This window comes from Phascolarctos cinereus, unplaced genomic scaffold (assembly GCF_003287225.1).
Source record: "Phascolarctos cinereus isolate Bilbo 61053 unplaced genomic scaffold, phaCin_HiC Scaffold_4;HRSCAF=312, whole genome shotgun sequence".
NCBI lineage: Eukaryota > Metazoa > Chordata > Mammalia > Diprotodontia > Phascolarctidae > Phascolarctos > Phascolarctos cinereus.
Window position 1 is genome coordinate 16,577,525 of NW_027555847.1, and position 26,885 is coordinate 16,604,409.

General features: G+C 45.2%; 1 protein-coding gene across 1 annotated transcript in view; it reads left to right on the forward strand.

Moving 5' to 3' along the window:
* Positions 1-26,885, forward strand: part of ITGA9 (integrin subunit alpha 9) — a 354,182-nt gene that overhangs the window by 183,864 nt on the left and 143,433 nt on the right. Inside the window, exon 17 of the mRNA XM_020979532.2 lies at positions 15,264-15,340. Coding sequence (XP_020835191.1) covers positions 15,264-15,340 — 77 coding nt within the window. The remainder of the gene's footprint in view (positions 1-15,263; positions 15,341-26,885) is intronic.

A 26,885-nucleotide genomic window follows, 5' to 3' on the forward strand; every position in this document is an offset into this window, starting at 1 on the left:
CAGCGTGCTGTGGGTGGCGTAGGAAATACTCTCCAGTTGAAGGCCCAGAGATGCTGGGGACCCAAGTTTACATAGGATTTTTAGACCAAGGGCCTCTATGGCAGCTGTCATGTTGTCAGTGAGGTGAGAGGGTAAGGGAGCATGGACCCGTAGCAGAAGAAAATTAACTTATTTAGGATGAGGAAGGTGGAATTATGCCTGTGCCATGTCGGCGAGCTTGCTGGGGAGGTTCGCCAGCTAGGTCTAACTAGAGCTGGGTGTAGTTTAAACGTTGAGGGATGAGGGTTGTGTCAAAGGAGACAGACCTAGGAGGGCGGGGCCAGAGACTCCTCTGGCAATTCACGTCCCTTTGCATCAGTTCATCTAAGTCTCATGCTTCCCTGTACACCCCCTGGTCATCATTTCCTCTAGCACTGTGGTGTTCTGCAACGTTCACGTACCATAATTGGTTTAGGCATTCTAATTTGTTCCCAATTCTTTCTTATCACCAAAATGCAGACATAAATATTGTAGTTTTGGTGGAGCCTTTCTCTCTCTCTCTTTGATTTTCAAGGAGTATATAACTTATCACTCAGATCTGTGTGTCAAAGGGTGCAGGTCACTTCCTTTACAAAATTCCAAATGCTTTCCAGAGTCCTTAGGCCAGTTCACATCTCTTCCAGCAGGGTGTGAGTGAGCCTGCCGGCAGTCCCTCCGATGGTGACCGTTCCCATTGTCCTTCTTACCAATTGGTTGGGTATTAAGGTAAACATAACAGTTAAAAAATATGCACTTCTCTTATTATTAGTCCTTTGGACCAGTCTTTCATATAGTTATTAATACTTTGCAGTTCATCTTTTGAGAACTGCTTATTTAAATCCTTTGAATGGCTCTTTGTCATATATTTCTGTTAACTTCCCATATGTTATGGATATCAGACCCTTGTTAGAGGTAATTGGTGTCAAGAAGTTTTTCCAGATCAGTGTTTTTCTCTTTTTGTCATATCTGCATTGATTTTGTTTGTATACCTTAAACTATCCAGTTATCCACTGTGTTCCCTCTGCCTTGGGCCAACCCTAAGAAGGCCCTTACAGGAACATAGCCAACCCTTCAGTCTGCCTATGTGCCTTAAGCCTGGAAAATGAACTTGGGCCATGATTGATGTTGTAGAAACTTCACTGTTCTGAGGTTGAGATACTCTGGTCCGTTTCTAGAGCAGAAATGACAGCCATGAGTTAGGCTGGTTTTCCCAGAGGAAAAATGGAGAAACAGGAAAAATTCATTGAGTCTTTTCCTTCCGTATCCTTGTTCTGCTTGTTAGGCAAATAAGAAATGATAGCTCCGTGATCTTTCCTCATGTGTCCTCCAGATGTGCGAGGGAGGAGAAAAAGGATTTTCAGGGCTGAGCCCACTTCAGGAAGTGAAACTAATTTAAATTTGGGCCAATATAGTGGTTTCACTGACAGAATCCTAGCTTTCCCGGAGAACTGAATGGCCTCGTTATGTGGTTATAATGTCGCCTCAAATAATCAGAGAAGGAAATTCTTTTAAAAGGACTGGTTCTCTTCACTTAATAGCCCTGAGTATGTAGGAAACAACCAAGTAATCAATGAACATTTATTATTTTTTGAGATTCCCTTGGTTTGAATTAAATTTTATTTTTTCAATTATCAAACATTTATGTTTCTCTCTTCCTCTTCCCTATCACTGGAAAAATAACCTTGCAACAAATAGAAGGTCAGTCAAAACAAATTCCTATATTGGCCTCATCCAAAAATGTGTGTCCCCTTCTGCATATTAGTCTCTGCATTTCCATCAGTGGGCCTCTGGAATCACGGTTGGTCACACAGTTCAACAGGCATTTATTAACCGCCTAATTATGTGCCAGACGCTTCACTGGGGGCCTGAATTAGGTGGGGTGTGGGGCATGTGACTGTGGTAGAGAGTATGGGTGGGGGTGATATTAAAGAGATAGAATGATCAGAATTTATGAATACATAGGGACAGGTAAAGGGGGGAAAGGGAGGAAAGGGGAGATGGAGAAAGGAAGGGAAGAGGGAAGGAGAGAGAGAGAAAAAAAAGGAAGGGAAGAGGGGAGGAGAGAGAGAGAGAGAGAGAGAGAGAGAGAGAGAGAGAGAGAGAGAGAGAGAGAAAGAAAAGAAGAGAGAGAGAAAGGAAGGGAAGAAAGAGACAGAGAGAGAGAAAAAAAGGAAGGAAAGAGGGAAGGGGAGAGAGAGAGAGAGAGAGAGAGAGAGAGAGAGAGAGAGAGAGAAGAGAGAGAGAGAGGAAAAGAAGAGAAGAGAAAGGAAAGGAAGAGGGAGGGAAAGAGAGAGAGACAGAGAGAGATGGGGGGGAGGAGAGGGAAGGAGAAAGAGAGACAGAGAGAATGTCCTTGAATGCTAGACTTTGATGGTGGTATTTACCAAATGAAGTGGAGAAATTGAGAGAGAAAAAGGGCAGGTTTGGGTTGCTGTAATTCTCCTTTGGTCAACTTGAGTCCGAGGTGTTATTGGGTAGAGAGGGGCCATGGGGATAATGGAAGGAACACTGAATTTGCAGTCAGAGGACCAGGGATTGAGTTCTGGTCTTACTGCTTCCTAGTTATATGACTTTGGCTAAATCACTTAACCACTCTGATGCTCTCACTTACCTCATCTGTACCATGTACTTGTTCCCAATTGTAATTCTAGGTTTATATGTCCAGGGGGCACTTGGTGAATGCTTCTCAGTGCAGAGATCAGGGGTGGGGAGGGAAGACAGCATGGTAGAGTAGAAAGTCAGCTTGATTCAGATGAAATGGAATCATCCCTATAAGGTCCTTGTTGTCATTATTATTAATGGCTCTAGTTCAGAGCCAGGGGATCTGGGTTTGAATCTTGGCTCTGCCAATAACTAGCTATTTTATCTGGGGCAAGCAAATAATCAAGTATTTATTAAGTTCTTACTCATACCAGGAACTATTATTTGTATTAAAGATACAAAGATAAAAAACAAACATCCCCGTCCTCAAGAGGCTTATAGTCTATCAAATTCACTTCATCTCTCTGGTTCTCTTTCCCCAGCTGTAAGATGAGGAGCTTGATCTGGCTGGATTTGAGAACCCTCAGAAAGCTCCAGGCCTGTAGTCCTATCTAGACTGGGGAGTCCTTTGTAGAGAGTTGATAATTGATGAAATCGCCCTTGCAGGGAGCCCTTGCAGATTATCGCGAAGAGGAGAGTCTGCCTGGCTCTATGCTGGAGGGAGAGTACTCTGGAGGTGGTATGAAGGATGGAGTGGGGAGGAAAGGAGATGGAGGAAGACCAGATAGGAGGCTATGGAACTTGTCTGGGTGGGTAGAAATGTAGGCTGAAGAGAAGACAGAAAGGAGAGAGATTTTAGAAGCAGAATCAGCTATGAGAGAAATAGTCTGAAGTTTTGGGTCTTAGACGTCTAGACATCTGACTCAGGATTAATGGCCAATTATTTAAGAACTATTAGTTGCAGCTGCTGAATCACAGAGATAATGATATGAAATGAAACTGACATTCAGAACTCCTGCCAACATATCTCAGGGAGTATAGGAAGCTCTTTATCTTGAAGCCCTGTTGGATATAGTCATTGACTATGGAAATTCTAGAGGGCTCCTTAAAAGAATTCATGCCTCAAAGGCCCTAATCCAGTGCTGCTGAACACAGAAACAACACAGTTCTTCCATTTCTCTGGCATTTTGGGGGTGGGGGTGGGGCTGCTCTGGTGGCTGCTTTCCACTCAAGAGGGTGGGGCTAGAATAGGGTCATGGGAGCTTTTCCATAGTGGAAGAGACTGTCTGGGAGTCAGTGAGTCCCCCCTCACCAGACGTCTTCAAGGAAAGTTTGGATGACGACTTGTGGGCATGATATTGATGGAATTCTTGTTCACACATGGGTTGAACTAGATACCTCTTCCAACTTGGAAACCCTACAGAGCCAGGATTTTTGTAAGTTTTTCTACCAAAACATTTTCTGAATTAAATTGTATGAGATTTTTTTTTCCAGTCAGCTGAGGAGCCATTCAACTATTGACTAAATTTCATTCTATCTTATGCCTTCAAAAAAAAAACCAAACAAACAACCTGTTTCTCATTTCTCATTCCCCATGTCAATCAGGGGTATGCAGGAGCCAACTGATTGTTAAATTTTTAATGTGAACATTTACACTTCAGAAATCAGCAAATGTTAAAAATCTGGGCTTGATCTATTGATTTGTTGGTTGTTGGGAATTAAGAAAGTGATGAAGAACATATTAAGAATGAATATTCAACTTCAAAGTGTATTATGCCTACATTTCCTGTCCCCTGTCAGATAGCCAGTAATGGAACATTGACCAGCACATCCTGTTTTCATCCCTTACGTGGTACCCTGCTCTTCTCTCTTCTTTCCCATTCCCAGCTCGCATCCCTGCCTCCTCCCTTCATTGCTTCCACTTTACAGGCCACGGGTGTGTGGTAGTTTTGGTTTTGAACATCATTGTATGAAGCACCCTATGACCTTTCTTAAGAAAGAGTTTTGAATGAATCAGAATGCTCAGAAATAGGCTGGTTTTCAGAGAGAATCCCAAAGAAAATCTGGTTTTTTATTTGGAGAAAGTAAAATGCAGTGTAGTCAAGACAAGTCAATAAGTATTTCTTAAGCACTTACTATGTACTGGTCAGTCAGCCAGTCCATAAGCATTTATGAATCACCTACTATATGCTAATCACTGAGGTTAAAAGTGAGGCAAAAAACACAGTCTCTGTCTTTAAGGAGCTCAAAGTATAGTAGAGGGGACACTGTGCAAACAGTTATGTACATCCAAGATCTTTGTTAAGTTATTTTTCAGTTGTGTCTGACTCTTCAAGACCCCATTTTTTGGGATTTTCTTGGCAGAGATACTGGAGTGCTTTGCCATTTCTTCCTCCAGATCATTTTATAGAGGAGGAGCTGAGGCAAACAGGGTGAAGTGACTTGCCTAGAGTCACACAGCTAAGAAGTGTCTGAAGCCAGATTTGAACCCAGGAAGATGAGTTTTCCTGACTCCAGGCCCAGTGTTCTACCCACTGTGCCGCCTAGCTGCCCAAGATATAGACAGGGTCCATATTAGAAAGCACTGGAATTGTAGAAGGTGGTCCTTCAGCTGAGACTGGGAGAAAGCCAGGGAAGCCAGGAGGAGAAGCTGGGGATGGAGCAGGTTGTAGTCATGGCAGACTAGTCCCTGGACCTACCAATGGGTGTGAGTAGGATCATGAAAGACGCTATGCTTTCTGGATGGCTGGCGAACTTCTAGCCCAAGAGGCCCGTGGTTCTGTGGCAGCCACGCTGCTCCAGGAATGATGCAAAGTCGTCTCTCTGAAAGTCACGGTCGAAGCTAGGGAGCGCCGGACATCGCCTGTGAATGTTGTTTGACATTTAGTGTTGCCTGTATGTGGTTAGACAATTTTCACCGGCTGCGCCAAGATGAATTCCCTTGTCATCTTCCCAAATCATGAAAAGTGTCAGAAGTTGAAAGTAGAAAGAAGAAAGCCATTTTCCTTTTATCTTAATTTTCAAAGATTCAGAAGTGATAGACTTGGAGCCTCCGTTCCACTAAAAAGCAACTGCCATCTGTTCCCCCACTTCATCCTTAGATCCTCATATACCTTCTTATTTAAGGATGTAATTTCCATGCTGAAGGGAGGGAAAAAAAAAACCCTACACAACTGTATGTCCCAAGTGATCATTAGAGAATGCTTTACCTGTAGAGCCTCCCAACTGGCTTTAAAGTACAGTCATTTTGAGCTCAAAGCCTTGTTTTCATGCCTAATGTAAAATTTAAAGAGAAGGGAGGGCACTGAGTGGGGGTGGGAGGAGGAAAGGGAGCAAGAAAGGAAGGCAAGCTTATGCGGTAAGTGAGAGTTTTCTGAAAAATCTTATGGGGGTAGAGAAATTCACGTGATACACTTGATGTAGGGGCTGAGTTTTTTTGTCCATTCTTTGTATCCCTAGAGCTTAGCACAGTGCCTGGTATATTGTAGGTGCTTGATAAATGTTCATTGACTGACATGTGATTGAATAATTTTTCCCAACAAGATGGATACCTAACCTCATTTGAATGTCTCAGAGAACAAGAACCTTGATTCTCTGATTTAATCATAAGTTTATTGAGTAGAATCTGGGCTGTGCTTAGAGAAGACTTGTCTTCATCTGTACAGATTTCCAAGACTCTTGATCATCAATTTTTAGTTAATTATTTTTCCATTTCCATCTATTTGCCTAAACTTGACAGATTTTGCTCACTCATTGGTTTTGTTTCCCTTTTATACTCTTTTGTGATAGGTTTGTATGAAAACAGCATTGAAATGACCACAGAATTATTTCACCAACAACCAACTGTCCAAAGACAAAAGATTCTGCTCCCACTTTATCCGAGTACGTCAGTCAGCCAGAGCATCAGGAGATACTTTGGGTCCACATTTTAAAGGTCTTTTAATGCCAAACAAGGGAGTTGGTATTTTGTCCTAGGGATAATAAAGGGCCACAGGAGTTTCTTAGCAGGGTGGTGCTATAGTCTGACCTGTACTTTGTGTATATCAGTTTGAAAACTGTGTAGAAGATAGATCAGAGAGGGGAATGATTTGGGACTGGGAGACTAGGTAGGAGACTGTTGCAATAGTTCAGGCAAGAGATGATCAGGGGCTGCACTCTGGTGGTGGTGGTGTGAGTGAAGAGAAGGGGCTGGATACAAGGCATGTTGAGTAGATAAACCCAACCAAACTTGGCAAATGATGCAGTATGGAGTGTGTGTGTGTGTGTGTGTGTGTGTGTGTGTGTGTGTGTGTGTGTGTGTGTGCGCGTGTGTGTGTGTGTGTGTGTGTGTGTGTGTATGGTGAGAGTTAAGAAGAGTCCTGGATGGCTTCTCGTCATATGCCTGGGTGACTAGAAGAAAGAGGATGCCTTTGAGATAAATATGGAAGCTAGGAATAGTAGGTGGAGGGGGAGTGATGGTGAATTCTATTTTGGACGTACTAACTTTGAGTTGCCTACGGGATGTTCTGGTAGAGATGTCCAGCAGGCAACTGGAGGTGCTGTGATGGAGCTCAGGATAGAGAGAAGCATTGGGTGTGTAGATTTGGCAGTCATCTGCATAAAGGTGATAATCGAATCTATGTGAACTGATGAGATCCCCAAGACATGGAGTGTAGAGAGAGAGGAGAGGGCTGAGGACAAAGTCCTGAGGCAGGTACACACATATGGGTGGCTTAGATATGGACCGTGGTCCCACAAAGGAGACTGAGGCAGAAACTATGTTTGAATATAGACAGATGTAAGCAGACTTTGGTGGTGGTATTAGATTTTGAATGGACTATTTTTTCAATCTCCACTTAAGCATTACTCTGAGAACTCATCAGGGTGTGTAGAAGCTCCAAATGACCAGCTGGGAAAAACTGAGCTAGGGGCCCATCTGTCACCTTGCAGGCAGGCCACCTGGGTTCAGAGAGACCTGTCACCAAGAGGTGATGTGCATCCTCCAAGATCACGTTTCTGAAGGCAAAGAAAGCCTTTTACCACACGTCTTTGAAACACTGAAATTGATGTCATTTTGCGGTCCCCAAGAACCTCAGCTAGCTTTATTTTTCAGACAGTGGGGATCCTCCCATTCTTCATTAATGCTCTTGGCATCATACATCAGAAGGAACCTTTTATCCCCCAGACCAATCCCTTTTCATCCTCTAAACCGGTCCAGAGGGCAGAGTCCAAGCTCACTTGGAGCTAGTATGCTTGGTGACAGCCGTGGTGCCCTCAGCAGCATGTTTGGCCAGTTCCCAAGGTAACAGCAAAGGTCTGGTGACTGGATCTGGTGGTGTGGCCTGAGCACTGGGTCAGCTGGGCTGCCCAGGGGACCTTGGATGCTAAATCTCAAGCTGGAGGAGAGTTCAGAGACTTCTTGTTCTACTTCCTCATGACATTGATGAGGAAATTGAAGACAAGATGTTTAATGACTTACTTGCCCAAGGTTACTTGGGCAGTAAGCATCAGCGGTGGGATTTGAACCCAGGTCCTTGGACTCCTGAGTCACTTACCAATTCCTTCCCTAATTGCCTTTCTCTTATGCTTCCCATAGCAGTGGTCTCAGCTCTCGTTAGACTTGTGTCCTATCCCTTCTTCTCAGGAGATCAAAGCCATTCATTGTGACCTCCTTGTTCTCCCCTTTCCCACATCTCAACACTCCTTTATATCTTACATGAATTAATCAGTAGCATTTAGTAAATACTAATTATGTGCTGATCATTGCACTACAAAAGAGAAAGTGTTTTCTACCCTTAAATCCTTTTTTCTAATGCGGAAGGCAGCTCCCCCCATATGGAGGGGTGTGTGTGTGTGTGTGTGTGTGTGTGTGTGTGTGTGTGTGTGTGTGTGTGTGTGTTGGACTTAGAAGTCACAGGGAGGAGGGGGGAAGCAATTGGCACACTCTTTCTGGAACTCGTGGTAATATCAACTTGATTATGGCTTTCAGAGTAAGAGATAGAAAGCTGAGGGTCAAAGGGATTTTGGTGGGGAAGCTTGAGCAGCTCAGTGGGTGACAGATTGATCCCCGAGGTACAGGGGTGTAAAGTCTGCTTTCCACTGCCTGGGCTTGCTACGTATGGCACCCTTTGTGAATTGGTGCTCACTCACCATTCAGGCCAGCCCAGCCCCGGGATGGGAGCTTGGAAACTGAAGGAACGAGCTCTTCCAAGGTGTGGTCTCTGGAGGTCCCCACCCGTTCACTCTAGGTTTGGAGGACGCATGTCCCTCATCAAGGCTAGCCCTTCTCCTTGTGTGTTTGTCTTGGCCCGCCTGACATCTTTAGGTCCTTGACCATCGATTATTTCTCACTCATCTTCAGTATATCATAGGACCATGGATTTAGAGCTAGAAGGGACCTTGAATTGCATCCCCCCAATATATAGATGAAGAAAGTTAGGACCAGAGAGGTTAAGTGATTTGCTGAGGGTCACACAGCTCAGAAGTATCAGAGGCAGGATCTGAACCCAGCTTTTCCTGACTCCGAATTCAGTGCTCTATCTGCTGTAGTGCACTAACATGCTAAGGTCTCTCCTGTCCTTAAAAAAGAAAAAAACCCCAGCCCTTCTTGAGTCTTCATCTTTGTACAAGATCACCTCCCTTCTTGCCTCCCTCATCTTTCTGTCAAGTTTCTCGAGTGACTCATCTGTATTTTCTCCCTGCCTCTGTTTCCCTACCACTCACTTGTTCCTCCCCCATTGCAGTCTGGCTTCAGATTCCTCTTTTCCTCCAAGGATAGCAATGATCTCTTCATCCCTCAATCTGAGGCAGGCCTCTTCCAGCGCTAAGCCTAGAATACTGAGGTGCATCTAACACTATTCTCTTGTCATGCTGCTAGGGGAGGCTTTTAAAAAGGAGTTGGTCCCATTCCTATCTGATTATGGCCTCACCCTGGGAGTGGTCCTCCTCATCAGCTCTATAAACGGGGCAGGCAGTGGGCCAAAGAATATGAAAAAAAACAAACCCAACAGCCCAGCCTAGGAAGCAGCCTTCCCTGCCCCATGCCCTCCAAAGCCAAGAAACCTGATCCATTTCTGAGGCTTACAGATGGATTAAGTTGGGATTCCTTGAATATAGAGTGGGAAAGAAAATTTGCTAGGACAAGTTCAGACTGGAATGGGAAAAGCAGGTGTCCCAGTGACTGGGAGACCCAACCTTGCCCCCGAAGACTCACTCTTTGAAGTTTGGTAAATCAGAGGCTGCAGGTCCTTGGGCTGGACTTAAGCTGTTTGCTGGGTGTCTTCATGTTCTGAGGAGTTCACCTAACGGCATTAGCATGGGGGCCACCAAATGGGTGAACCACGCTAGCCCCATCACTGTTGGCCCCATTTCCGAATGGCATGCCATTTCCATTATCTTAGCTGGGTTCTTTTTTTGGCCAGTGAATCAAATAGAGAATAGTGTCAGCCAAACATCATCTGAGTGTTTTGAAAATGAGTAATACCAAAACTTAAGGGGAAAAAAGAGTTTTGCAGGAGAAAATTGTCAATTCAGGGCAAACCAGAGGCTGTAGGGTGAAGAGGGGAACCAGCCATACTGGATGTCTGAGCAGAGGGATGAGGTTTGGGGAAGGTCTTTGCCTTTTCTTGACAGAGAACACAACAGTCCCCTGAACTTCTCATTAAAGAGAAATGGATAAATAGCCTCTCCTTAGGTCAGCTTTCATTTTCCTGAAGACCAGGAAAGTTGCAGAGATTCTGCCAGTCAGCGGTTGTCTCTCAGAGAAAAACCACTTCTGATATGGCTTTGGAAGGACTTAAAATTGGAACACTCAGTTTGAGTCCAAGCTTTGACATTACCTAGCTATATGAATCTGTATGCACCTCCTCACTTTTCTGCATCTGCTTCATCATCTGTGAAATGGGAATGATTATGCTTGTGTTACTTCCTTCACTGGTTGTGAGGAAAGAATTGTGTAGATCTGTAATCGCTCTTTGTTGAGAAGGGCAGGGATGTGGTCAAGCCTTCTTGGTAGCTGAGTAGGAGATGAACTGAAGTGGAGAGAGGTCTGAGGCAGGCAGACCAGTTAGGAGGCTATTGCCAAAGTCCAGGTAAGGGGTGATGAGGGCCTTCACCAGGGTAAGAGGTGGGTAAGCGAGAGAAGGGGATATGTACAAAAGATGATGTCAGGCCTTAACAACAGGTAGGGTGTGGAAGGTGAGGAAGAGTGAGGAGCTGATGATTACACCTAGGTTGCAAATCTGGCTGATTGGGAAGATGGTGGTACCCTCAATATTAATTGGGAAGTTTGTGAAAGAGAGGGTTTTGGGGGAAGGTAATGAGTTCTGTTTTGGACACATTGAGAAGCCTTTTGGCCTTCCAATTTGGCAAGAGAGAGAAATAGAAGGAGAGAAAAAGAGTGAGAGAGAGAGAGAGAGAGAGAGAGAGAGAGAGAGAGAGAGAGAAGGGGGAGAAGGAGAGAGAGAGAGAGAGAGAAGGGGGAGAAGGAGAGAGAGAAAGAGAGAGGAGGGGGAGAGGGAGAGATTAAGAGAGAAAGAGAGAGAGAGCCTTTGACTTCAAATCTAGTGCTTTTTCCATGAGAAAACACTAGCCCTAATAAGCTAAGTGTCACTAAATTAGTTAGTGTCAGAGCTATGACTTGGGATTATATGGTCATATGGTCATAATTATAGAGCTGGAAGAAGCCTCAGAGGTCCTCCTCATTGGCCTTCAGAAAGAAAAGAAAAAGGAACCGAGATAACTAGCAGTCCAGAAATTTGCACAGTTCAATAGACAAATTGAGTCAAAGCCCCTTCATTTTACTGATGGGGAAATTGATGTCTAGGGAGATGAAGTGACTTACTCAAGGTCACACAGGTGATAAACGAGAGTTAAACTTAGGTCCTTGGACTCCAGACATAGTGAGACGTGCTTAAGTCAAGACTAGACCTTCCATTTTATCACTATGGACAATTAAGTCCATCATCGTCCTCCTCCTCCTCCTCCTCCCCTTACAGATGAGAAAACTAAGGCTCTATGAGAGAAAATGATTTGTCCAAGGTCACACAGTGAGTACGGGGTGCTTGGCACGCCGTGACAGAAATTCTTTGGGCTGATTTTTGAGCCGGCGTATATAATGTGGATGGCATGGCGGGTTTTTCCAGAACAGCTGTTCTTGGTACCCTCGGCTCATCTTCATCAGGTAAAGGAATTTAGAATTAATGACGGGCAGTCCCGGGCCAGCTGGATTGGGGGATTGGGATGGGCTGAGTGGCAGGATGCCTTTCTGTGAGCAGGGCATCGTGAACATGTGAAAAGAGGCTTGTGGAAAGAATTCCTCAGCATGACCTTTGTGCTGGAATGGAGAATGTGAAGGCCAAGGGCGTTGGGCGTGGGGCATGTGCACTCAGCACAGTGCCTGGCACTTAGTGGGCACTGAATAAGTGTTTGTTGATTGATTGGTGATGGCAGCTGCATCAGGGTGTGTGCCTGGGGAGAGAGCCTGGAGGCCACAGCATTTCAGCCTCCTCTGAGGTCAGGGTAGAGTCGTAGGAATAGGAATAGCAACAATAATAATAATCGCATCTAAAAATTTTATAGCGCTTTAAAGTTTGCAAAGTGTTCCATGTGTTACCTCATTTGATTTTCACAATGGCGCCATGAGACGGTTCTTATTATCGTCCCCATTTTGTAAATGAGGAGGCTGTGATTTGCTCAGATCTAAAGCAGGATTTGAACTCCATGGCCAGCCCTCTGTTCACTGTGCCGCCTGATGGAAAATGCACTGAGAAGAGCTTCCAAAGGCCTGGGTTTGAGTATTATTCTGCCACTTAGTGACCGTGGACCCTTACTGAGTCACTGCCCCCTCTCTGAGCCTCTGTTTCTGTGACCCGGATCAGGCAACTTGTCATCTCTTTGCCTCGATTTTAAAATGGGGATTATCAGAGCACCTCACCCACGGAGTTTTGTGAGGATCCAATTAGCTCAGTTTCTTCGTTTGTAAAAGGAGAGGATGGGGCCGGTTCCTGCCAACACTCTGGTCATGCAGACCATGCTGCCATGCTGGAAAGAGCTGTGTGACCTCCATTGACCACTCTGACCTTCAGCTGTCTTCTCTACGATTGGGGATGATGACTGACCCTAATGGGCTGGAGAAGCGTGAGCTTCTCTTGTTGGACTTCTCTCTGGGATTCCCCAGCGCTGGAGGCAGGGCTGCCCTTCTTTCTATGTTGTTGCTATTCGGTCATTGCAGTCGGTCCGACTCTCCCGGATCCCATCTGGGCCAGGTGCTCTGTGCACTACAGCACTACTTAGCCACCCCCTTCTTTTCTTACGAGAATAAAAGAAAACGGCATCCAGTATTGTTTTGTTGTTCGTCTTTTGTTCTCGAAGAAAACCATGAGTTCAGGAAGATGGCGCCATGCCTGGCAAATGAATCCAATGTTGGATGTCTTCTTGACCAGGACCGGCCAGGAAAGGCTTCTAGCCCCCGCTCATAGTTGTGATCCTTTCACGTCCCGGCACTTCCTCGTACACAGCCCAAGTCTGTAGGATGAGATTTCCAGTTCCTTTCCCCTCAGTTTCTCCTCAGCCAAGATGGCAGACGATTCTGAAATCGAGAAACTTGGCTCCTCCCTAGGCTGTGATCATACAGGGAACACGCAAACCTGTGTTCTTTACCCAGGATGGCTATGATTTCCTCCCTTCCTGATCAAGAAGGGGAATGTTGGCTAGGACATATTGTGACTTTTTGGAAATGTGGCACAGGACAAGGAATTTCCACAGGGGCCGTGTCAATGCCGGCTCTGTTTGACTCACCTCGAGACTGCCAGGAGACCAGGGAGTTTTCTAGGCTTACTTGTTTGGCATCCTAGAAATCAGACTTGGACCATCCTACATGGAAAAAAATGACCAAAAGGAGATTTAATACAGTATAAATAGCATTAGAAGACATGGCAGACATGTCCCTGTTCAGGAGAGATGGATTTCCCAGAAAAGTCCCCTGCTCCTCAAACTTAAATCCAACTCAAATTAAATTGTTTTTCTTGAGATTCAAACTATTTTTGTGAATAATTCTTTCCAGCCTCGAATCCTTGTTTTCATGGACTTGGGTACATCTCAGGCACCCTTGGTACAAACATCAGGAAAGCTCTCAGGCTCGAGCCATCAGCTGGGTAGAAGCTTTCTGGTACTGGAGCCATTTTCTTTTGTGAAAGGAGTCAGGGGATGGGTGGGGGGAATCAGGGCCCAGAAACAACATTGGTAATAGCTCATGTTTAAATGGTGCTTTCAGATTGGCAAAGCATTTTGTACACACTGGGTCCTCATGAAACCCTGTGAGCTTGGAGCGCTTATGAACCCCATTTTATAGATGAGAAAACCAAGGCAGAAATAGTTAAGTTGCTTACGCTGGGTCACATAGCTAATTACTGTCAATGGTGGGATCCTGGGTCTTTAGCTTCCAGTCCTCTCATCTAGGAAGAAAGGAGCTGGGCTAGACCAGGGGTTTGAAGCTAGGCCTTATGGACTTGTTTTAAACAATATTTTGATAACTGTATTTTTATATAATTGATTTCCTTTGTAATTCTATATATTTTTTTCTATGCATTTAAAAACATGATTCTGCAAAGAGGTCAGTAGATTTCTCCACATGCCCAAGGAGTCTTGGACACAAACAAAATGAAATGATTTCATGTAGTTGAGTGGAAAGAGCTGAATTTGGAGTCACAGGACCTGGGTTTGAATCCCGGCTCTGCCATTTTGCCACCCGGGTGACTTTGGATTAATCATTTACAATGTCTGGGCCTTAGTTTCCTCATCTGTAAAATGAGAGAGTTAGGTAAGATGGACTCTGAGGTCCCTTTCTGTTTTTGGTCTAAGATCCCCTGCATATAATGCAGTACATATAATATGGGGCCACCTTGGATCACTGATAGAATACGCTTTTAGAGAGAAAGACAGAGACAGAGAGACAGAGACAGACAGAGAGGGGAAGAGAGAGAGAGAGAGAGAGAGAGAGAGAGAGAGAGAGAGAGAGAGACAGAGACAGAGAGACAGACAGAGAGGGGAAGAGAGAGAGACACACACACACACACACAGAGACAGACAGAGAGACAGAGAAAGACAGAGACAGAGAGGGGGAGAGAAAGACAGAGACAGACAGACAGAGAGGGAAAGAGAGAGACAGAGAGAGAGAGAGACAGATAGAGAGGGGAAGAGAGAGAGAGAGAGAGAGAGAGAGAGGCAGAGAGAGACACAGAGAGAGAAAGACAGAGACAGACAGAGAGGGGGAGAGAAGGACAGAGACAGGCAGACAGAGAGGGGAAGAGAGAGACAGACAGACAGACAGAGAGAAACAGAGACAGAGAGAGAGAGAAAGAGAGAGGACTTTGATAGAATGAAAAACTTCTTCCTTCTCTCCCTCCTTCCTTCCTTCTGAGTTAACATGTGTAGTATTTTGCAAACCTTAAAGCACTATTTAAATGTTAGCTACAATAATAAATAATAATAATAATGATAACTGGCATTTATGTGGCAATAAAGTCTGCAAAGCACTGTACATGTCATCTCATTTGAGCTTCACAACAACCCTGGTGGGTGTTACTATTATCCCCATTTTACAAATGATGAAACTGAGGCAGCGGAAGCTAAGTGACTTAGCCAAGATCACACAGCTACTAAGGGTCTGCAGCCAGATTCAAACCCAGGCCTTCCTACCTCCAGGTGCAGCACTTTCTCCATGGCACCATCGAGCTATTTGTTCATTTACTTACTGACTGATTTATTTGCTATTTTCTCTTCCACAGACTATTTTTGAGAGGAATTGTCACTCGGAAGATTGTGCAGCCGATCTGAAGCTTCAGGGCAGACTGCTGCTCTCTGGGTAGGTAGGCCCTACTTCTGGGTTAATCGTTTCCCTTGAGGGTGCTGGGGGTGGTCGGAGAGGTGGAGCTGGAGACCTGATGAGCAAAACTAAGGCAAGGGGGGCGGTGTAGATGGTGACATTTCTTCTGCAAAATCACTTTTCACTTTCTAAAAATGCTGCCTGGTTGGTCTCCCCCTCTGGACCCAGAGCACTGTGTCTGGGCCTTGTCACCTAACTGTGCCCTGGGCCTCACCTACTTCTCCCTTCCACGTTCACAATGCTTCTTCCTCTTTGTCCAAGGCTCCTCCCATTGACTGGGATGGAAAAGCATCTTTTGGGGGCCAGACCAGAAGCCAGGGAGGGATCTTTTATTTGCTCAGCATTTCCTTTCTCAGTCTCTGACTCTGCCTGGGCTAAAGGTGAGCTTGGCACATGCTTTCTGCTCCTTTATTTTCTGGTCTTTGGAGCTCTTTTCAGGCCCAAAGTGCTGAGTGTGAATTGTTTAAACCACAGCCCAGGGGGCTTCCTGTTTGACCTGATTCCTCCAGTGAGATTTTTAGCTCTGAGGCCAGGAAGAAGAGGCAAAAGGTCTCTTACCATATCCCAGTGAGCACCTTGTCAGCATTTTGAAAGGGATCTATTTATAACTGGGAAAGGGAGGCCTGCTGGCCCGTGGTGACATGCCGTAGTGTGGCTACCAGGAAGTGCACCCGGGAGCTTGGGCCCAAGGACCCTCAGTGGAAGGCTGGTGTCTGAGGAGCCTCAGGAAGCCCACACACGGGGCACAGATTTGGAGTCTACCATGTTGCTGCTGTCCCGGTTTGATGGCCCGTCCCCTAAGTAACAGGGGCGGGGTGGAGGCCTGGGCCCAGGAGAGTGTGTTGGCCAAGTTTAGTCACTACTTAAAATTCATGGAAGGGGTGTTGGGGCTGTCTATTGTTAGCAAGCATGACCTCATTTTATGGGAAACAAAGCCAAAGAAGGCGCTCATGAAGGATTTGAGTCTCGTGGCTGCCCATGTGGGCAGGTCCTTCCCCTCCCGGGCCTTGGCTTCCTCATCTCTCCATGAGAGGGTTAAATGAATTCGGGTCAGAATTTGTCTCCTCCAGCCACCTCATTTCTGAAGCAAGGCCTGGGAGATGAGGCCATGGTCTGCTGATCTTACTCACTGTCATTTTCATTGCTTTGCTCAGCTGATGTTTTTTTTTTCCTTTGAGGCCCATTCAGTCAAAGTTTCACATCCTCAAAGATGCTCCTCTAAAGCCCCTCACCTCCCATTTCCTCAGCTTCCTTAAATCTCAGGACCTACCTCAGCCGCACCAGGGATGGTCCCACATTGGGTCTCACTCACCGTTACTCACAGCTGTCCTACTTGGCCAGTTAGAGACTCTGGTGTTCTGCTATCTGACCCATTCCACATCTCGCTATGCTTACCCTCATTGAGACTCTCAGTATTTTCTCAGGTTGTCTCTGGTTTGATTTCACGTCTTTCCCTCTCTGGTCATGACCCTGTCATCAACCATTCCACTCCCTTGCCACCCTGTGCTCTTGATTCCTCGCCCCCGTGTCCTATACACACTTCTCTTATCCATGGATCACTTCCACCATCTACCTTCTCTGTTCCTGCTCATGAGTGGTTAAATGAAACTGCAGGTCTCACAACTGATTTGTGTTGTCCAACCTCCACTGGGCCCTTACTGCAGCAAGGCAGTCCTTTGATTGATGCCCTGATTGCCCCCAGAAGGTATTCCAAACCTTCTCTTCCATCTTCCAGCCTTCTACACTTCCCTCCCCCTTCTCTCTCAGCTGAAGACCTTGCCTCCTACTTTACTGAGAAAACTGGGGCCAACTGGCAGCTCCCTCTTCTTCCATTTTCTTGATCTTAACCCCCTTGGTACTGTCTCCCCCTCTTTCCTCTTCCACTTACTCCATCCCAGGTCTTTGACAAGGTGGGCCCTTCCTCTTGCCAGGGCCACATTCCCTACACTTGATCCCCTCCCCTCCCCTTTGTTCCAACAAATCCCGGACCCGTCCTCACTCCCTTTTTATCAAATCTACAACTTCTCCCTGTCATTTGTTTTTTCTGTTTTGCCTTCAAATGCCCCCATCTCCCCCGCCCGTAACAAAACTTCTCTAGGCCCTGCCCTCGCCCCAGTGCCTTTTCTCAGCTGAACTGGAAAGAGTTTGTTCACATCTCACTGCTCTTTTGTCTGTCACTCACTCCTCAACCCTTTTCAGTCTGGGGCATGACTTTATCACTGAAATGAAACTATTTTCTCCAAGGTTACTGATGATATCTCTTTTTCACGTTTACAGAGTTTTTAAATTTTTTATTGATATCTTTTGTTTTTACATCATGCAAGTTTCTCCCGCATCTCTCCTCTTTCTTCTCCCAGAGAGCCACCTCCTATAACGAATTAAAAGAAAATGAAATAGAAAAAGAAGGAAAAAAATCAACAAAATCTGTCAGCCCCTCGCAGTCCATATAATCAGTGTACCCATGGATCCTCAAACTCTGAAGAAGAGTGAGGGGGGGCATCTTCTCATAGCTCTTATTTGGGGCCAGATTCTTTGTAATTTCACAGCATTTATTTTTTGTTCAGTCGTTTGAGTCATGTCCGACACTTCATGACCCTATTTGGGGTTTTCTTGGCAGAGATACTAGAATGGTTTGCCATTTCCTCCTCCAGCTTATTTTACAAATGAGGAAACTGAGGCAAACAGGGTGAAGTGACTTGCCCAAGCTCATACAGCTAGGAAGTATCTGAGGCCACTCAGGAAGATGAGCCTTCCTTGCTCCAGGCCCAGCCCTCTATCCACTGTGCCACTGAGCTGCCTGTATTTATTTTTAATTTGCAATTTTAATTGCTTTGTGGTGGTTCCCTCCATTGACATTATTGTCACCACTGTGTGGATTGTTTTCATGGCTCTGCTTACTTCTCTCTGAGCCCATTCACTGAAGGGATTCCAGGCTCCTCTGTATTTATCATGTTTGGTATTTCTTACAGTGCAGCGATAGCCCGTCCAATTCACTTATTTCCCCAGTTGCTGGACATCTGCTTTGTTTTCACCTTTTTGCTGTTACCAAAAAGGTGCAAAAATAGTTTGGTGTATATGGGGCCTTTCTTTTTATCATCCTCCTTTGGGAATATGCTTCTTGGTGAAATCATGGTCCAGAGGTATGGCCCTCTTAGTCACTTTTTGTGCACAGTTACACATTATTTTTCCACCATGGTTGTCCTAATTCGTAGCCCAGCATTGCATCGGTATGCCCATCTTCCCACAATCCCTCCAACACTGACTGTTCCCATCTTTTGTCATCCAGTGATCTCTTAGTTGACAAACCTGATGATCCCTTCTAAGTCTCATCCTTCTCAGAGTCTCTGCTGGATGTGACCTGGTGACCACTCTCTCTTCCTCTCTGGACTTTAGGACAGTTTACTCTCCTGATACTCCTACCTATTTGACCACTTCTTCTCAGTTTCTTTTGCCTGTTCCCCATTTGTATCACACTCCTTAATTCTTGGTGTCCCATAAGGTTCTGTCTGGAGTCCTTTCTTCTCCCCCTACCCTCAATAGCCTCATCAGCTTCCATGGATTTAAATGTCATCTCTGCACATGACTGCCAGATCTATATCTCCAGCCTTAGTCTCTCCTGAGTGTCAGTCTCACACGATCATCCATCTATTAGATGTTTTCAGCTGGATATCTTTGTAGACATCTCACTCAGCATGTCCGTAGCTACACTCATTATTATTTCATTCCAGCCTTCCCCTCTTCCAAATCCTCCGATTTCATTTGAGGAGACTGCCATCTCTCCGGTGTTCTAGGTTCATGACCTAGGCGTTATCCTTGACCATCACTTGATCTCTTCCCACAATCCAACCAGTTGCCAAATATTACCATTTTAAACTTCACACTCTCTCCCACAGTTGCCATCTTAGTTCAAGCCCTCATCCCCTCTCATCTAATTATTGTCACAGCTTCCTAATTGGCCTCTGTGCCTCTAGTTTCTCCCCTGTCCACACCGTGCACCACACTGCTGCCAAAGCACAGATCTGACCATGTCACTCCCTGCTCATTCAACTCTGATGCCTCCCTAGTGCCTCTTGGATAAAATATGAATTCCCCTGTTTAGTTTTTAAAACCCTGTACAACCTGGCCTCAGCATGTTTGTTTTTTCTAGCTTCACTGGACATTACTCCTTCTCCTGCTATTCAGCCATAGTGGCCTTTTCTCTGTTTCTTACACATGACTCTCTGTATTTCCCATTTCCATGCCTTTGACCTGGGCATCCGCCATGCTGCCTGGAACGCACTCCCTCATTTCCTCTGCCTCTTTCTTTTTGACATGAGGCCAAGCACCATCTTTGCATGAATCCTTTCCCAAGTCCCCCAGCTGTTAGTGATCTCCTTTCCAAACTACCTTGTATGTAGCTACTTGGTATGTATTTGAGTTTGGTAACCTTTTGTGCTTTACATATTTACATATGTACTTGTCCTCACCATTAGAGGGAGTAGGAATTCTTTCATTGTTTGTATTTGGAGCCCCACTGCATCGGTGCCTGGTGCTTAGTAGGTGCTTAATCAGTACTTGCTGATGGATTGATCCAGTCTGTTGTTCCATCGGCATCTATCCCATGTTTAAAGAACCCCAGAGAGGCTACCAGTTTGGTCCTCTGTGGAGTGATTATGGAAAGATGTGACTGGAAATGATGGAGGATGAGAGGGTTGGAGCAGTGGGGACCCATGCTATCGCTAGGGGCACTGAAGCCTGTGAGATCACAGATCTGTTCAGCCCTCTCCCCTCCCCCAAATTGACTTAGCTAGACCTTCTGTATCTGTAGGACACGTGAAGCAATGGAACAGAAGCTCCTTGAGGGCAGGCCCTGCTTTCATTTTTGTCTCCACGTCTCCATGCCCAACAGAAACACCTGGCACATAGTACGCATTTGATGAGTGCTTGTTGTATTGGATTAGATTAAATTGATCCTGCCACGCTCTCGAGCTGCTGACACTGGACAGCGACTCTTTCCTTTGCTCCCCCTCTTGAACAGCGGCCTTAGAAGGGACCGTTTGTTCAAGGCAACAGCAGAATGTGGTCATTTTCATTACTTGGCATGAGTGCAAGCATGGATCCTTTCCTGTGCTGAAAGCATGAGGAAACATGTATGTTGTTTTCTTAATTATTCACCAAGGGACTTCAATGTCTCCGTGGAGTTGATCTCCATGACCTCAAGCAGCAAGGAGCTGCTGGGAGTGCTCCTGGGCTATCCTCAGAACCAGATTTTACTTTGTATCATGTCACATGCTAATTATTTGAACCTTGGGCTCACAGTGAGCCTGGCCAACCCTAGGAGATAACGTCTCTATATTAAGGAGTAGAAAGAGCTGTAGAAGTAATCCTGGAGATCTGGGAAACTTGATAAGGTCTGGCTATGACGTGCCATGAGTAATTCCTTCTAAAAGCATACGTTCCCATAGCCTATGACTTCATCAGTTGGGTATTCTCTCCACTAGTGCAGATCTCAGCTCTTCCATACCTTGGCTCCTATGTAATTTCTTCCAAAGACAGATTTTAAATCTCATGGGTATAAGGAGCCCCCAGGAGAGAAAATTCCCTCTACCAATCCAGATGCAACTCTGCAATTTACAAACTTAGTTGCCTAGAGCACTGAGAAATTAAGTGACTTGCCCAAGGTCACACAGTTAGTTTTCACCTGTAGTGGGACTTGAACCTAGGTCTTTTAGGTTTAAAGATTGGCTGTATACTATAGCATGCTGCTTCTGTAACTGCTTCTTTTCCATAAGTCGTCCATGAAAGATCCACTCAAAGTGGCTGACCAACACCGCCTTTCTGTGGTTCTTCAGCGCTGCACCCAGGCTTCTCGTTTTTTAATGTCCACTTTCTTTTTAAAAGGGGTTTTTTTGATGCTTTAAGAAAATAACTCAAGATCTGTGCCACTCTTCATCCCCCGTGACCACCTGTGAGCCTTCCCTTATAGCAGAGAAAGACAGTTCTGTCATGCAGGCTTGACACCTTGACTGTAATGTTCCAATTAATTAATCATCAATAGACATTCATTTTCTAAACACCTACTTTGTGCCATGTCCTGTTCTGGGTTCTAGAGATAGAAATCGAAAGAATGATACAATCCCTTTTCTCTCTCTCTCTCTCTCTCTCTCTCTCTCTCTCTCTCTCTCTCTCTCTCTCTTTTTAGGCAATTGGGGTTAAGTGATTGCCCAGGGTCACATAGCTAGTAAGTGCCAAGTGTTTGATCTGAGGCTGGATTTGAACTCAGGTACTCCCGACTTCAGGGCCAGTGCTCTATCCACTGTGCCACCTAGCTGCCCTCACAATCCTTTTCTTAAGAAGCCTGTGTTTTTCTAGGTAAACAATATGTCTACCCCATTTCTATAGGATAAAGAGAAGGTAATTTGGGAGGGCATGACAATTGGGGAGGGGAGGAAAGACTTTGACAGGAAGGTGGTGCTAAAGCTGTAGACCAAAGGACAGTGAGGCATCCAGGAAGTGAAGATGAGGATGGAGTGCATCCCAGGCATAGGGGACAACCAGTGCAAAGATGTGGAGGTGGGAGAAGAAAGTCACATGTGAGGGAGGAGCAGAGAAAAGGCCACGTGGCTGGACCATAGAGTGAAGGAGCGACTGCATGGACAATGAGGGCTTTGCCTCTTCAATAAAATGAGTCTCATTCCACCTCTTCCACCAGAGGAAAGTGGTGCATCTCTTCATCTCTTCATGGAGGCCAAGAATAGTCACACAGTATTTAGCTTTGTTTATTGTTCACCCTGTAGCAGTTCCTTCAAGTTTCCCCATGTTTCTCTTTCTAACTTATAGTCTTAGAGAGCTGTTGAAGGCACTTAGAGGTTAAGTGGTGCCCAAGATCCTGTGTTTGCCAGGGATAGAACTTGAACCCAGGCCCTCCTGACTCCAAAGTTGGCTCTCTGCTCACTCTATGTTTTCTTTTAAAATCATCTGGAAAATTAATCCTGTTATGCCACAGTCACCTATCATTTGAGCCAAAACTCTTGTTCCCAGAAAGATCCACCTGCCTTAGTCATTGGCTAAGTTGGCTCTGGATGACCTTCAGGTATTTCAGAAGACCTGGCCCACCTTCAGAGGACAAAGATCTAGTGTCCCTGAGAATATCTAGAGGAGTGTATTATGGGCACATTTGTATGATAGTTTTTGCTGGTCAGCTGTTCAGTCCTGTCTGACTCTTTGTGACCCCATGGACCATGGCATTCCAGGCCTGTCTGTCCTCCACCATCTCTTGGAGTCTGTCCATTGTTTCCATGATATTCTCCATCCATCTCCTCCTTGCCATCCACCTCTTCTTTTGCCTTCAATCTTTCCCAACATCAGGGTCTTTTCCAATGAGAACCATCTTCTCATTATGTGGCCAAAGTATTTAAGCTTCAGCTTCAGTATTTGTCTTTCCAGTGAATAGTCTGAATTAATTTCTTTAAGCATTGACTGATTTGATCTCCTTGCTGTCCAAGGGACTCTCAAAAGTCTTCTGTAGCACCACAATTCAAAAGTGTCAATTCCACAGTGCTCAGCTTTCCTTATAAGTCCAACTCTCACTGCCATACACTGCTACTAGAAAAAAAAAACCCTAGCTTTGACTATGCGGACCTTTGCCAGCAAGGTGACGTCTCTGCTTTTTACTGTGCTGTCCAGATTTGCCAGAGCTTTCCTTCCAAGGAGCAAGCATCTTTTAGTCTCAAGGCTGCAGTTGCTGTCTGCAGTGATCTTTAAGCCCAAGAATATAAAATCTGACACTGCCTCCATTTCTTCTCCCTCTGTTTGCCGGGAAGTGATGGGACTAGTTGCCGGGATCTTAGTTTTTTTTTATGTTAAGCTTCAAGCCAGCTTTTATGCTCTCTTCTTTCACCCTCATTAAGAGGCTTCTTAATTCCTCTTCACTTCCTGCCACCAGAGTGGTATCATCAGCGTATCTGAAATTGTTGATATTTCTCCTGGAAAGCTTAATTCCGGCTTTTGATTCCTCCAGGCTGGCACTTCACATGATGTACCCTGCACACAAGCTAAATAAATAAGGTGACAACATACAGTCTTATCATACTCTCTTTCCAATCTTAAGCCATGTTCCGTGTTGGGTTCTAACTGTTGCTTCTTGGCCCGTTTGGGTTCCTCAGGGAACAGAAATGATCTGGAACTCCCATCTTTGAAGACTTACCACATTTTGTTGTGATCCACACAGTCAAGAGCTTTCATGTAGTCAATGAAGTAGAAGTAGAGGTTTTTCTGGAGCTCCCTTGCTTTTTCTATAATCCAGTGGATATTGGCAATTTGGTTTTTAGTTTCTCTGCCTCTTCAAAAACCAGCCTGCTCTTCTGGTAGTTAGTTTGCATATTGCTGAAGCTAGCTTGCACAGCCTTAATGCATAACCTTGCTGGTGTATGAAATGCTTCCTAAGACCCACCTTGACTTCATTCTGCGGGACATCTGGCTCTAGATCAGTAACTATGCCATGGTGGTTATCAGGGATGTGAAGATCTTTCTCATATGTTGTGTGTGTGTGTGTGTGTGTGTGTGTGTGTGTGTGTGTTTTTGCCACCTCTTCTTAATCACTCTTGCTTCTATTAAATCGCTACCATTTTATTCCTTTTTTATGACCATTTTTACTTGAAACTTTCCCTTGATATCTCTGATTTTCTTGGAGAGCTCTTGTCTTTCCCCTTCTCTTGTTTCCTTCTGTTTCTTTGCATTGCTGATTTAAGAAAACCTCCTCCTCTCTCCTTGCTGTTCTCTGGAGTTCTCCCTTCAGTCGGGTATCTCTTTCCCTTTCTTTTCCCTTTTTTCCTCAGCTATTTGCACAGCCTCATTGGATGCCATTTTGTTCTTTTTCTTTGGGATGTTTTGTTGTTAACTCCTGTACAATATTGTGAACCTCTGTCCAGAGCTCTTCAGGCACTTTATCTACCAGATCTAATTCCTTAAATCTATCCATCGCCTCCGTTTCATATTCGTAAGGGATGTTATTTAGCTCGTACCTCTGTGGTCTGATGGTTTTCCCCACTTTCATCCATTGAAGTCTGAATTTGGGGAGAAGCAGCTCATGATCTGAGCCACGGTCAGCTCCGGGCTTGTTTTGACCTGCCTGTATAGAGCTTTCCCACCTTTGGCTGCAGTGTATGTAATCTGTCTGATGTCTGTATTGTCCATCTGGCGATGTCCATGTGGAGAGTTGCATTTTGGTGCTTGCTGTGACCAGCAAGTTATCTCTGCTTTACTTCACGTTGTGCTCCAAGGCCCAACTTGCCTGTTATTCCAATGATCTTGTGATTTCCTGCTTTAGCGTTCCTAGCCCCTATGACTGTATACCAGACGTCAACTCAATTCCAAGCATTTATTAAGTGCCTACTATGTGCAAGGCATGCATTAGGTGCTAAGAGGGATATAAAGACAAAAAGCAGGCTTACTCAGCCCTCAGGGGCTTACGTTCTCTTGTGAGCATCTCTTCTCCCACTCCCATGAATGTCCAGTGGTTTTTAGCTTGGGGGCATCTGACATTTGGACTTAAATCTGTGGTAGTGCCCCACAGAGAGCATGACTCCTGAGAGAATTGAAACCTATGAATCTGACCTCAGTGAGGAGACCCCAAAGGGTGGAGAAGAGACCCCTTGAAATAGAGTACTTTAAACACTGACTAGCTGTGTGACACTGGACAAGTCACTTAAACTTTCTGTGCCTCAGTGTTCTCATCTATAAAATAGGGATAATAATAGCACCTACCTTCCAGGATTTCTGTGAGGATCAAATGAAATATTATTTATACAGCTGTCTGCAAACCTTAAATCACTAGATAAGTGTTATTATTATTTTTATTATTTATATAATATTTTTATATTTTTTATATATAAAATGTTATGTATATAATTCACACTTATGCACAGTGCCTTGTTTCACTCATCTCTCCCAATGGCACTATGAAGTAGAGAGCGCAGTAGCAAAACCTCCATCTAACAGTTGAGGACACTAGGGCTTCGAGCAGGGATAGGGAACCTGTGGCCTGGAAGTCACATGTGGCCCTCTAGGTCCTTGGGTGTGGCCTTTTGGCTGAGTCTTTTATGAAGGGGATTTGTCCTGTGAAGTTTGGATTCAGTCCAAGGGCTACACTTGAGGACCTAGAGGGCCACATGTCGCCTCGAAGCTGCAGGTTCCCCACCTTTGGTTTAGAGGTGCTCCTCTGGCTTGTAAGGGGTGGAGCTAGAGCTCAGAGCCCTCCACCGTGCTAAGCATTACCTGAGTTCCTGATCATTTCAGGAGAGAGTCCCTTCGAGGCCAGTGTTTACACTCTCATGATTCCCATGACACAGGAGCCATAGGAAAGAGCATTTTCAGAAGCTTTGAGTTGGCATCTGTCAGAGCTGTGGTTGGAGCTAGCCAAGAGCAGCCCAGAAACAAGGAACCAGAAACCCAAGGGCAGGATGGTAAGGAAGGGGGGAGTCCTTTTTGTATACGGGGCATGGTTACTTGGAGGTCTTTTTACTTCCTTACCTCAAGGTTGCTTCTGCAGATTTAGAGTAGGAGTCAGCAGCAGAGCTAGCTCATTTGTGCAAAGACAAGAATATAAAACCGTGTCCCTTCCATCCTAAAGCCATGGTGTGTTTGGGATGTTGGCATGTTCTCCAGCTTTGTGCACCCAAGGCAAGTGCCTCAGCTGCCTCGTCCTCAGTGCAGTTCTGGTAGGAACAGGAGGCCCTTAGGGAAAACTTGTCCACTGCTGGTGGACAGTTAGGGAGGCAGGGAACCCCCAGCAGCTGGGGCTCCTCCGAATGGGTTGCCTCTGTCTCGGGGGAATGGAGGGAAAGAAAAGCAGCTGGAAGTAATTGTGTCCCTGGGCTTCATCGAGGAAATGGCACCTGAGAACAGGAAGTGATCAGTCCTGGAGCTATTTCATTCCCCCCCCCCCCCAGCACCCTGACCTCTGTCAGGCTGGTTATCTTTTAAAAGTCAGAGAACACATTAACTCCACATTAGGTCCTGAACCAGGGGGTTTAATGGGGCTGATTCTAGTCCTGAAATGACCACAGTCAGACTTTGTTGTATTCTAGGGGCGCCTGTGAAAAATGGACAAAAATCCCTCCCCTGTCTTTCTACTCTTAGATCAGAGGGTTTTTAAAAACAAAAGTAAACAAACTTTTTGTGTGTATGTCATGGACGCCTTTGGTAGCCTGGTGAAGCCTGTGGACCCCTTCCCAGAATGCTATTTTTAAATAATTGAAGAAAATGCTTCGTTTCAGTTAGAGGCTAGTGAAAAGAAAGGTGTGATTTATTTAGTTTTTCTCATCCAGGTTTAGAGACCCCCTGAAATCTATCCATAGATCTCTTTTGAGGGGGGGGTTCTATGGATTGTAGGTTAAGAACACTTGACTTAAAGTATGGTGGTTTCATAATGTGAGGCAAAGGACCTCAGGGGGTATTCCAAATGTCCTGGAAAAAAAGGAGGACAGCTCTTTTAGTGAATCTTTTCTGTTGTCTGTGTCTGTGAGGGTATAGTCTGCTGGGCCCA